The sequence below is a fragment of the Lolium perenne genome, chromosome 6 (assembly GCF_019359855.2).
Source record: "Lolium perenne isolate Kyuss_39 chromosome 6, Kyuss_2.0, whole genome shotgun sequence".
NCBI classification, from domain to species: Eukaryota; Viridiplantae; Streptophyta; class Magnoliopsida; order Poales; family Poaceae; genus Lolium; species Lolium perenne.
The window spans coordinates 100123435-100135493 of NC_067249.2; the positions used below are offsets into that span (position 1 = coordinate 100123435).

General features: G+C 43.1%; 1 protein-coding gene across 1 annotated transcript; it reads right to left on the minus strand.

The window, feature by feature from the left end:
- Positions 1–6376: 6376 nt before the first annotated feature.
- Positions 6377–7905, minus strand: LOC127310355 (pentatricopeptide repeat-containing protein At3g42630-like). Its single transcript, XM_051341037.1, has 3 exons — positions 7902–7905; positions 6720–7782; positions 6377–6647 (listed from the first exon to the last, which is right to left on the minus strand). Exons 1-3 carry the CDS (start codon positions 7903–7905, stop codon positions 6377–6379), a joined length of 1338 nt encoding a protein of 445 aa, XP_051196997.1.
- Between the last annotated feature and the right edge of the window lie 4154 nt (positions 7906–12059).

The following is a 12059-nucleotide window of genomic DNA, read 5'->3' on the forward strand; positions in this document are numbered from 1 at the left end:
CAAGGGTCAAGAGAGGAGGATGATATATGATTAAGAAGAGTGAAAAGTCTAAGCTTGGGGATGCCCAAGGCATCCCCTTCTTCATCAACAATTTATCAGGTTTCTTCTGTTGAAACTATATTTTTATTCCGTCACATCTTATGTACTTTACTTGGAGCGTCTGTTTGTTTTTGTTTTTGTTTTTGTTCTTGTTTGAATAAATTCATGCTTGTGTGGGAGAGAGACACGCTCCGCTGGTTCATATGAACACATGTGTTCTTAGCTTTTAATGTTCATGGCGAAGGTTGAAACTGCTTCGTTCATCATTATTATGGTTGGAAACGGGAAATGCTACATGTGGTAATTGGTATAATGTCTTGAATAACTTGATACTTGGCAATTGTTGTGCTCATATGGATCATGTTTAAGCTCTTGCATCATATACTTTGCACCTATTAGTGAAGAAATACATAGAGCTTGCTAAAATTTGGTTTGCATGATTGGTCTCTCTAGAGTCTAGATATTTTCTGGTAAAGGTGTTTGAACAACAAGGAAGACAGTGTAGAGTCTTATAATGCTTGCAATATGTTCTTATGTAAGTTTTGCTGTACTAGTTCATACTTGTGTTTGCTTCAAACAACCTTGCTAGCCTAAGCCTTGTATTGAGAGGGATTACTTCTCATGCATCCAAATTCCTTGAGCCAAAAACTATGCCATTTGTGTCCACCATACCTACCTACTACATGTTATTTCTCTGCCATTCCAAAGTAAATTGCTTGAGTGCTACCTTTAAATTTCTATCCTTTGTCTATGCAATATATAGCTCAAGGGAAAAATAGCCTAAAAACTATTGTGGTATTGAATATGTACTTATGTATCTTATTTCTTATTAAGTTGCTTGTTGTGCGATAACCATGTTCCTGGGGACGCCATCAACTACCATTTGTTGAATATCATGTGAGTTGCTATGCATGTTCGTCTTGTCTGAAGTAAGGGTGATTTATCATGAGTTGAATGGTTTGAGTATGCATATTGTTAGAGAAGAACATTGGGCCGCTAACTAAAGCCATGATCCATGGTGGAAGTTTCAGTTTTGGACAACTATCCTCAATCTCTTATGAGAATATTATTTGTTGTTGAATGCTTATGCATTAAAGAGGAGTCCATTATCTGTTGTCTATGTTGTCCCGGTATGGATGTCTAAGTTGAGAATAATCAAAAGCGAGAAATCCAATGCGAGCTTTCTCCTTAGACCTTTGTACAGGCGGCATAGAGGTACCCCTTTGTGATACTTGGTTAAAACATATGTATTGCGATGATAATCCATGTAAATCCGAGCTAATTAGGACAAGGTGCGGGCACTATTGGTAATCTATGCATGAGGCTTGCAACTTGTAGGATATAATTTACATAATGCATATGCTTTATTACTACCGTTGATAAAATTGTTTCTTGTTTTCAAAATAAAAGCTCTAGCACAAATATAGCAATCCATGCTTCCCTCTTCGAAGGGCCATTCTTCTCCTTTTATGATTGAGTCAGTTTACCCACTTCTTTCCATCTTAAAAAGCAAACACTTGTGTTAACTGTGTATTGATTTCTACATACTTGCTTATTGCACTTATTATATTACTTTGTGTTGACAATTATCCATGAGATATGCATGTTGAAAGTTGAAAGCAACCGCTGAAACTTAAATCTTCCTTTGTGTTGCTCCAATGCCTTTACTTTCAATTTATTGCTTTATGAGTTAACTCTTATGCAAGACTTATTGATGCATGTCTTGAAAGTAATATTCATGAAAAGTCTTTGCTATATGATTCAGTTGTTTACTCATTGTCTTTACCATTGCTTTGAATCACTTCATTCATCTCATATGCTTTACAATAGTATGATCAAGATTATGTAAGTAGCACGTCACTACATAAATTATCTTTTTATCGTTTACCTACTCGAGGACGAGTAGGAACTAAGCTTGGGGATGCTGATACGTCTCCAACGTATCGATAATTTCTTATGTTCCATGCTCGTTTTATGACAATACCTACATGTTTTGTTCACACTTTATATCGTTTTATGCATTTTCCGGAACTAACCTATTGACGAGGTGCCGAAGTGTCAGTTCCTGTTTTCTGCTGTTTTTGGTTTCAGAAATCCTAGTAAGGAAATATTCTCGGAATTGGACGAAATCAACGCCCAATATCTTATAATTCCACGAAGCTTCCAGAACACCCGAGAGGGACCAGAGGAGAGCCCCAGGGGGCCCACACGTGTGGGCGGCGCGGCCCAAGGTGGGGCGCGCCCCCCTATTGTGTGGAGCCACCGCAGCCCTTCCGACCCCGACTCTTCGCCTATAAGAAGCCCCCTGACCTAAATCTTCGATACGAATAAGCCACGGTACGAGAAACCTTCCAGAGCCGCCGCCATCGCGAAGCCAAGATCTGGGGGACAGAAGTCTCTGTTCCGGCACGCCGCCGGGACGGGGAAGTGCCCCCGGAAGGAATCTCCATCGACTCCACCGCCATCTTCATCACCGCTGCTGTCTCCCATGAGGAGGGAGTAGTTCTCCCTCGAGGCTAAGGGCTATACCGCTAGCTATGTGGTTAATCTCTCTCCTATGTACTTCAATACAATGATCTCATGAGCTGCCTTACATGATTGAGATTCATATGAGTTTTGTATCACTATTCATCTATGTGCTACTCTAGTGATGTTATTAAAGTACTCTATTCCTTCATGATGTAATGGTGACAGTGTGTGCATCATGTAGTACTTGGTGTAGTTTATGATTGTGATCTCTTGTAGATTATGAAGTTAACTATTACTATGATAGTATTGATGTGATCTATTCCTCCTTTCATAGTCTGTCGGTGACGGTGTGCATGCTATGTTAGTACTTGGTATAATTGCGTTGGTCTATCATGCACTCTAAGGTTATTTAAATATGAACATCGAATGTTATGGAGCTTGTTAACTCCGGCATTGAGGTGCTCTTGTGGCCCTACACAATTAATGGTGTTCATCATCCAACAAGAGAGTGTAGAGTGGTTTTATTATGTGATCAATGTTGAGAGTGTCCACTAGTGAAAGTATGATCCCTAGACCTTGTTTCCAAATACTGCAATCACCGCTTGTTTACTGTTTTACTGCATCTCTACTTCCTGCAATATCTCCCACATCAACTGCATGCCAGCAAGTATTTTCTGGCGCCGTTACTACTGCTCATATACATTCATACCACTTGTATTTCACTATCTCTTCGCCGAACTAGTGCACCTATACATCTGACAAGTGTATTAGGTGTGTTGGGGACACAAGAGACTTCTTGCATTGTGATCGCAGGGTTGCTTGAGAGGGATATCTTTGATCTCTTCCTCCCTGAGTTCGATAAACCTTGGGTGATCCACTTAAAGGAAAACTTGCTATTGTTCTACAAACCTCTGCTCTTGGAGGCCCAACACTGTCTACAGGAAAAGAAGCGTGAGTAGACATCAAGCTATTTTCTGGCGCCGTTGCCGGGGAACGAAAAGCTAAACCACAGAGATTTCCTCCCACGTCAACCACGCGCCAGTTGTAGACAGTCAATCGTCGGGTATTACTTTTCTTAGGATGTATGATATGTATGCTTGCATCCATGGTATTTGCACCATCATTACTAGGTCCGGTACCTCTTCTTCTTCTAGTGCTTCTTTTGTAGCCCCCGAGGGTTTCTCATCCCTCTTTTTCTTCTGTGCTTTCTTCGGCTTTGTAGATCTCTCGGCTATATCTTCCCAGAAAACGCCTGGTGGAATCGCGAGACACTGCGACCCAATGTTTGCAAGAACATCGGCTTCATCATTGCTCAGCCTGATGATGTGATTTACTTCGCATCCATCAAACAGCTTCTCTAGCTCGTTATACACTTCCTTGTATGCTATTGATACGTCGCAAACGTATCTATAATTTTTGATGTTCCATGCTTGTTTTACACCAATTACTATATGTTTTAAGAGACTAACCTATTAATAGTTGCAAAAGTGCACAAGTTCTTGGTTTCAACTTTGTTGTGCAGGAAATAGGCAAATATGGAAGGAAATAGCTCATTACGGTGAAATCTGGAATTTCCCGGAATATGTCCATGCTGAACACTTTTCAAAGATTGCTTCGAAACTACATCAAAACGACGTCCAATGGAAAAGTCGTAAACTACAAAGTTGTAGAGAATTTCAAACCGAACAATTTGAACATCTTATTCGTCCAGAAATGACAACGGATGCATCCGGAAGAGCAGAATTACTGCGGAGGTTCGTGCAGTCTCGGGACTCCGAAAGTTGGTGACGTATTTAACACAAACTCTTTCCATACCTGGATATTTCGGCCCAGCCACGAGTTGTGAGGTTCATGAAGGACAGAGGGGAGTCCTAAGAAGGTTCTAGAGGTGCCCAAGAGCACTTGGATCAAAGGGGCATCCATCCCATGGCCTAGATTGCATCTCCAACACTATATATTGATGGGAAACCCTATTTTTGGAGGCCCCCCAAGCATTGTCACGAAAATCCTCGCCAAGGAGGGGGAAACACTCATCTACACCAGCACCAAATCAAGGAAGAATAAGGTTAAGGGGCGGCGCACCCCCATGATGCCGGCGGCGGGGAAGGAGTCCCCCGCGCCGCCGCCGGCACCACCCACGCCTCCGCCTCCCGGCGCTCCTCGCTGAGCCCCTCTCCGATGTCTTCACCGCCATCTCCATCACAAATTCCTCATTGCATTCAGTGGTCCATCCTCTCACAAACCTCTGTACCGCCCTATGTAAACATGGTGTTTGATGCTATAAGTTATAATCCTATGATCTATGTCATGTTGCCATAGTTTATTTGTTCATTGATTGATTGGTTGTTTCTCTTTGGTTCATTAGAGTTGTATGTTGATATGTTACCGTCCTTGGTGCCCATTATATTTGTGGGCGCATGGATCAAGCACCATAGGGTTGGTAGTACTTGTATACTAGAAGGGGGAAGTTCTGCCGGAGTGACAGAAACCTGAGGACGCGAACCGGATAGTTGCATGTATGGGAGTAAGAGGACCATTTACTTAAGGCTATGGTTGGGGAAACCTTAATGCTTACTAGTATTTACGGATGTTTGCTAGCAAGCCAATCATATAGTACTTGTAATCCCAGAGGGAGAGCATGTATATTTAGCCTCTCCTACATAGAAAGCTGCATCGAAGACATTGAACCCAAGATCCTCACTAATTGATCTTGGACAAAGCCACCACTATTACCACCGCCTTTCCACACTCATGGTACTGTTAGTTTAGTTTTTTTATTGCTGTAGCATTAACATTTATTCTGTATATTTTATTGTTTTGCAAAGTCACCTCTCATACCCGTTATCGCTCTAATTTTATTTCCTAGATATTGCAAACGCTTAGTGTGCGTAGAGTTGTATCAGTGGTTGATAGAACTTGAGAGAATGTTTATCCTACCTTTAGCTCCTCTTTGGGTTCGACACTCTTACTTATCGAAAAGGCTACAAACGATCCCATATACTTGTGGGATATCAAGACCTATTCTGGCGCCGTTGCCGGGGAGTCATAGCGTAGGTGAATATTTTCGTGTGCACTTGTTTGCTTTATCTCTAAGTAGTTTTACTTCCTGTACCTAGTTGTTCTCTATCTCTTGTATGGATAGGGAATGCGAATTACAAAAAAATTAGTTGTACTTCTTATATATAAAAAATAAAAAAATGTTTTCAGAAAAGAAAAGTGATTGGAAAGATGAGTAATGGTGAAGTGGGGGTCGACCTTGAACACTTGTGTTCATGCCTGCGAAACCAAAACAATTCTTTCTATGGAAGCTTTTCATTAAAAACTTGTAAATAGTGTATATGAGAGTGGATTTGGTGACCGCGTGTATACGTGAGCACGTTCTAGCTGCCGTTGGATCAACGTTGAGATTCTTACTCTGCACTCACGGCGACAACACGGCGTGGATCTACTTTTTCTGCTGATGTGACTCGACTAAGCAGGGGGTTGCTTTCAGATTCTTACTCTGCACTTACTAGTCGACAACAGCAGCAACCATGTTGGATTCTGCGTGGCAACTGGCGCATGCGTTACCGCTAATTAACTAGGCACTCTACGTTGCGTTCATTAACACTAATTAAGCGATTAACCCTAATATTTGGCTGGTTCTTGCTCACGTACGGACAGCGCCGCGCAGGCTACATGGCTCTCGCAAATCCCAATGCCACCGAGCCAACGGAGTCAACAGAGCTAATGGCGCGGCCATGGCGGGCCTATAGAACGACGACTGTGCGCCACCACCGGCTGCAACCCTCTCCCAACGCCACACCCCTATCTAGCTGGCCCAATCGATTCAACGGCCGCTCGTTCCAATGCAGGCGCTAGAAGATGGTCACGGTGGATAGGATCCGGAAGAAGAACCGCCGCCATGGACGCCGTAGTGCGAGCTGCCGCCGTTGGCGCCGTACGGCGAGCCGCCGCCGTGGGTGCCGTACTGCGAGCCCCCTACCGGAAGGAGAGCCCCCGCCAGTCGACGGGTTCGGTGCTGTTCCTCGAGAAGGATGAAGGAACGGAGCTTGACAAAGCTAGGCAAGCGGCCGCGCGTCATGTACGGGATGGCATGCTGAAGGCGAGTATAGAAGAAAGGAGATGTGCAACACTGACTGTATTCATTCAGAGTACAACAGCTGAACTAACTCGCACAAAAATAGCCTGAAGACTAGGTCCTAGCTAACGTTAACTGCACCACTAGGAGCACTAACTCTGTACTACGTTCGCTAAACAACGCCTCCCGCGTCCCACCTGGAACACGGTGACCAGTACACGAATTAACGCTTTGTTTTTCTGCATCGACGGAGCGCGCAGAGAAGCCGTGCGGGAGCCGGCAGAGAGCACAACAGGCGGGCGCGCGGTGCGCTGCCGGCCGGGGCGGCGCGCGGGAGCCGGCCGAGGGCGCGTGGGCCGGCGCCAGCAACTCGACCTTGACCGCCCCTCGAGCTCCTGTCGCTGGCCCTGCGCCGTCGAGCCGGCGGAATGCGAAGGAGAGGTTGCACGCGAGCCGGCGCTCCATGTATGCGTCCATGAAGCAGCCGTGCGTGACGAGGTCCAGCTTGACGCCGTCGCTGCGCATGTGGTCAGCGGTGAGGTGGAGGTCCCAGAACATGCACATCTTGGAGAACGCGGCGGCGCGGATGTTGAAGGTGGTGATGTCCGGCCGGAACCCGGCGTCGGCCATCTCCAAGAACGCGCGCTGCAGCGACTTCATCTTGAAGTTGGCCACGAAGGAGAGGAGGTAGAGGTTCCAGAGCAGGTTGCCGGCGTTGCGGCGGCCGAGGCCGAGGCCGCGCGCGAACTCGCCTAGCCTGTAGTACTGGCGCTGCGTGACGTACGCAGACGCGACGGCACGGATGGCGTCGGCGGAGATGAGGAGGCTGGTCTTCCTGAGCCGGCCGACCGCCGCCTCCATCTCCCAGACGGTGCCGGCGGCCGCGTAGTGGCGCACGAAGGCGTTGCCCGTGGCGGAGTTGACGCGGCGCCCAGCGCGGGACATCTCTTTGAGCGCGTCCTCCATGAGGGACAGCTCGCCGGCGGCGCCGAGGGAGGAGACGGCGAGCGGGTAGAGGTCCTGCGCCTGGGCGGGGTCCCGCGCCGAGAGCTCCCGCACAGCGAGGAGGACCTCGTCGTAGCGGCCGAGGCGCGCGTACGCCGGGAGGAGGCGGGGCGCCGCGGCGGCGAGGCACGGCGCGGCCGAGCTGAGCAGGACCAGATGGACTGCTACACCAATCTTATCTATATTCACTTTTCACGGTTGGGGAAGGAATAGATGGGATGCGTATGAGGACACGGTCGAAAGGAATCATGTGAAAAACAACTTTTCGGTAACACGACACCTCACGGCGAAACAAACGCTGTTAGACACATGTCGACTTCTGGGCGCGTGCTCACGTATACACCCGGTCACCAGGCTTCATTCGTAGTGTATATAGTGTATATAGTGTACATATCCCGTTGTAAATAGAATGTATAGATAACCCCTAGTTAGTTATGCAAGTTTGTCACTATGCTGCCTAGAAAACAGATTTCCTGTGAAAATTTTAAAAATCACCAGAACGTGATCTTGATCTGAAATTTCTTGAGTGCATAGTAGTGCTTGATATCTAACTTTCGTTAGTTCTGACTTTTCTGATTTGAGGTAAGTAGACAGATCTAATAATTCAATCTTTACGGACTGATTCTGTTGAGACAGATTTCCTATGCCGTGCTGCAAAAATTCATGAAAAATCTCAGTATGGCATTTTGATCTGAAATGTTTTTGTGCATAGACATGAGGTTATGATCTGTCTTTCATTAATCTTGAGTTTTACGATTTGAGCTACGTAACTATCTCATTGAGTGACATCTTTACAGAGTATTCGGTTTTGACAGATTTCTATTCTCTTTGTTTAAATATTGTACTTAGGATTCAAAAGTTTCCTTCATTTTCGACGTACGATTGAACTAATAAGAAACCTCAGTATTACAGTGGATAAATATTTGATAGATTTATAGAAATTAGGGATACTTGAACACTTGTGAATTTTATTTAATGAGTACTAACCTACTAATGAGTTTTGTGAAGCTTTATGTGGATGCAGTTTTTAAGTTCCAATCAATATGGTGATATGAGATGAGCAAGAGGATGCAAGAGCTCAAGCTTGGGGATGTGTAGATGGATCCCAATAGAATATTCAATAAGATGTAAATATCTAAGCTTGGGGATGCCCAAGGCATCCCCCTATTCATCAACCAACATGAGGTTGTCTCCTTCAAACTCAATATTACCCATCCACATGTAAGCATTGTATATAGTTGCTTTTATTATCTCCGGTTTTATCCTATTTAGTTTTATTAGGTTTTTTATTTGGTTCTTGTTTCTTTGTCAGTTTCACTTATAATTGAAAAACAACAAAAAAAGGGGGGTTAGAGAGCTCCATCAAATAATCATGCCCATCTTAAATGGCTATAAAGAAAGAGCTTTATGGGAGACAATCCAATATGTTTATATTTCTGTTATTTACTGCTTTGTTGAGTCTTGGAAGTCATTACTACTGTAATGACCTCTCCTTATCATGTTTGTTTTGTTTTTGTGCCAAGAATTGCCTCTAATGGTAAGAAAGTGGTATTTGGGGGATTTGCAATCTTGTTTACTGTTTGTGGTTCGTCACGAGAAAAATCGCCAAAAATCACCAGAACGTAAGTTTGAGCTGCCAATTTACGAGTATCTTCCCCAGGTAATTATCTAACTTTCATTAGTTCAGAGTTTTTCGAGTTATGCAGCGTAACTATTTGTCAAAAATCAATTTTTACGAACTGTTCTGTTTTGATAGATTCTTGCACTGTTTTGCATTTGCATCTTTTTGCCCACCTTTTTGAGTTCTCTTGATCAAAGAACCTTATTGAAGTTGTTCTACAGTATCTAATTCTTATTAAAATGCTTTTCATATGTCATACTGAACTTTGTAGATTTGATTAATATTATCATTGCACTAACGCTGCTAATGAGATTTGTGATGAGTTTTGTATGAAGGAAGTTTTCAAGTGTAGGAAAGAAGAATGATGAGATGAGTTGAAGAATGGACAAAAGCTCAAGCTTGGGGATGCCCATGTCACCCCAAGATATATTCAAGAAGTACAAGCGTCAAATCTTGGGGATGCCCAAGGCATCCCCTTCTTCATCAATAAAAATATCAGGTCCTGTTTCTGTTCACTATATTTTTATTGCTTCATATACTATGTGTTATTCTTGGAGCGTCTTTATTTTCTGTTGTGTATTTTATTTTCAATAAAGTGGGCACCATCATACCATGTTTGTTTGGGAGAGAGACACGCTCCGTTTTAATTGTATGAACGCTCTACTTTTCACTCTTATTGTTCAACGAGCGTTTTATTTTTACTAGTACTGCGTTTAGCTCCGGTTTTTCACTCCTATTTTGTTCAGAGTTTGTTAGTATGCTTCAGTTATATATGATTATCTCTCTGATCTTTAATGAATATTATAAATGAGAGTTGTTTCAAATAAGGTTATTGGTGTTGGATACGAGTAAAAAGGTTTCATATTAATAGTGATGCAAATGGAAGATCTCCTCTGATGTTTCAATTGGGTGAATTGATCATTTAGTTTAGACTTTTAATATCATCATATGCTTTAGTTAATATGTTTTGTCGCTATGCATGATTATGACCATTATTGCTCTCTTAGTTGTACTGAGTATGATCTCTACTCGTGCATCCAACCACCAAAAACCAAAATATGCCAAAAGTGTCCACCATACCTACCTATATGTGGTATTTCACCGCCACTCCAAGTAAATTTACATGTTCTACCTTTAAAACCTTCAAAATAATTCATTGTTTTTGCAATACATAGCTCATGGGAAAGTAGCCTAAAAAAATATTGTGGTGAGGAATACGTCACTTATGTATCTTAGTTCTTATAAGTTGCTTGTTATGTGGCAACCATGCTGACATGGGGACACCATCATCATATTTTTGATAAATATCATGTGAGTTACTATGCATGTCCATCTTGTCTGAAGTAAAGGAGATAACCATAATAAAAGGTTAGAGTATACATATTGTTAGAGAAGAACATTGGGCCGCTAACCAAAACCATGTTTACATGGTGGAAGTTTCAGCATGGACATTAAAACCTCAAAAATCTCTTATGAGAAATTTATGTTGCCAAAAGCTTTAAGCTTAAAGAGGAGTCCATTTGTCTGTTGTCCGTGTTTTCTCGGTATGGATGTCTAAGTTGAGAATAATCAAAAGCGAGAAATCCAATGCGAACTTTCTCCTTAGACCTTTGTACAGGTGGCATGGAGGTACCCCTTTGTGAAACTTGGTTAAAACATATGTAATGCAATGATAATCCATGGAAATCCGAGCTAATTAGGACAAGGTGCGGGCACTATTAGTATTCGATGCATGAGGCTTGCAACTTATAGGAAGTTTTATACATAACCTATATTACTTATTGCTACCGTTGACACAATTGCCTCTCTTAAAATTTTATATCTCTATGTTTTCAAAATAAAAAGCTCTAGCACATGTTTAATCTCTGCTTCCCTCTGCGAAGGGCCATTCTTTTACTTTTATGTTGAGTCTTCATCTTGTAAGTTATATGCACCGTCTTATGAGAGCATAGTTGTCATTCTTAGTTCTATGTGCATGGTCCCAAAATTATTATTGATTGAATCATGAATGTGTTATTACTTGTTCTTAAATTATTTGTATCTAGTCATCCTTTGAACTTTGAAGGTGCATGTCACCTCAAAAATTATTCTTTTTATCACTTACCTACTCGAGGACGAGCAGGAGTTAAGCTTGGGGATGTTGATACGTCGCAAACGTATCTATAATTTTTGATGTTCCATGCTTGTTTTACACCAATTACTATATGTTTTAAGGGACTAACCTATTAATAGTTGCAAAAGTGCACAAGTTCTTGGTTTTAATTTTGTTGTGCAGGAAATAGGCAAATATGGAAGGAAATAGCTCATTATGGTGAAATCTGGAATTTCCCGGAATCTGTCCCTGCCGAACACTTTTCAAAGATCGCTTTGAAACTACATCAAAGCGACGTCCAATGGAAAAGTCGTAAACTACAAAGTTATAGAGAATTTCAAACCGAACAATTTGGACATCTTATTTGTCCAGAAAGGACAACGGATGCATCCGGAAGAGCAGAATTACTGCGGAGGTTCGTGCAGTCTCGGGACTCCGAAAGTTGGTGACGTATTTGACACAAACTCTTTCCATACCTGGATATTTCGGTCCAGCCACGAGTTGTGAGGCTCATGAAGGACAGAGGGGAGTCCTAGGAAGGTTCTAGAGGTGCCCAAGAGCCCTTGGATCAAAGGGGCATCCATCCCATGGCCTAGATTGCATCTCCAACACTATATATTGATGGGAAAACCCTATTTTTGGAGACCCCCAAGCATTGTCACGAAAATCCTCCTCCTTGGCAGAAGCCAAGGAGGGGGAAACACTCATCTACACCAGCACCAACTCAAGGAAGAAGAAGGCTAAGGGGCGGC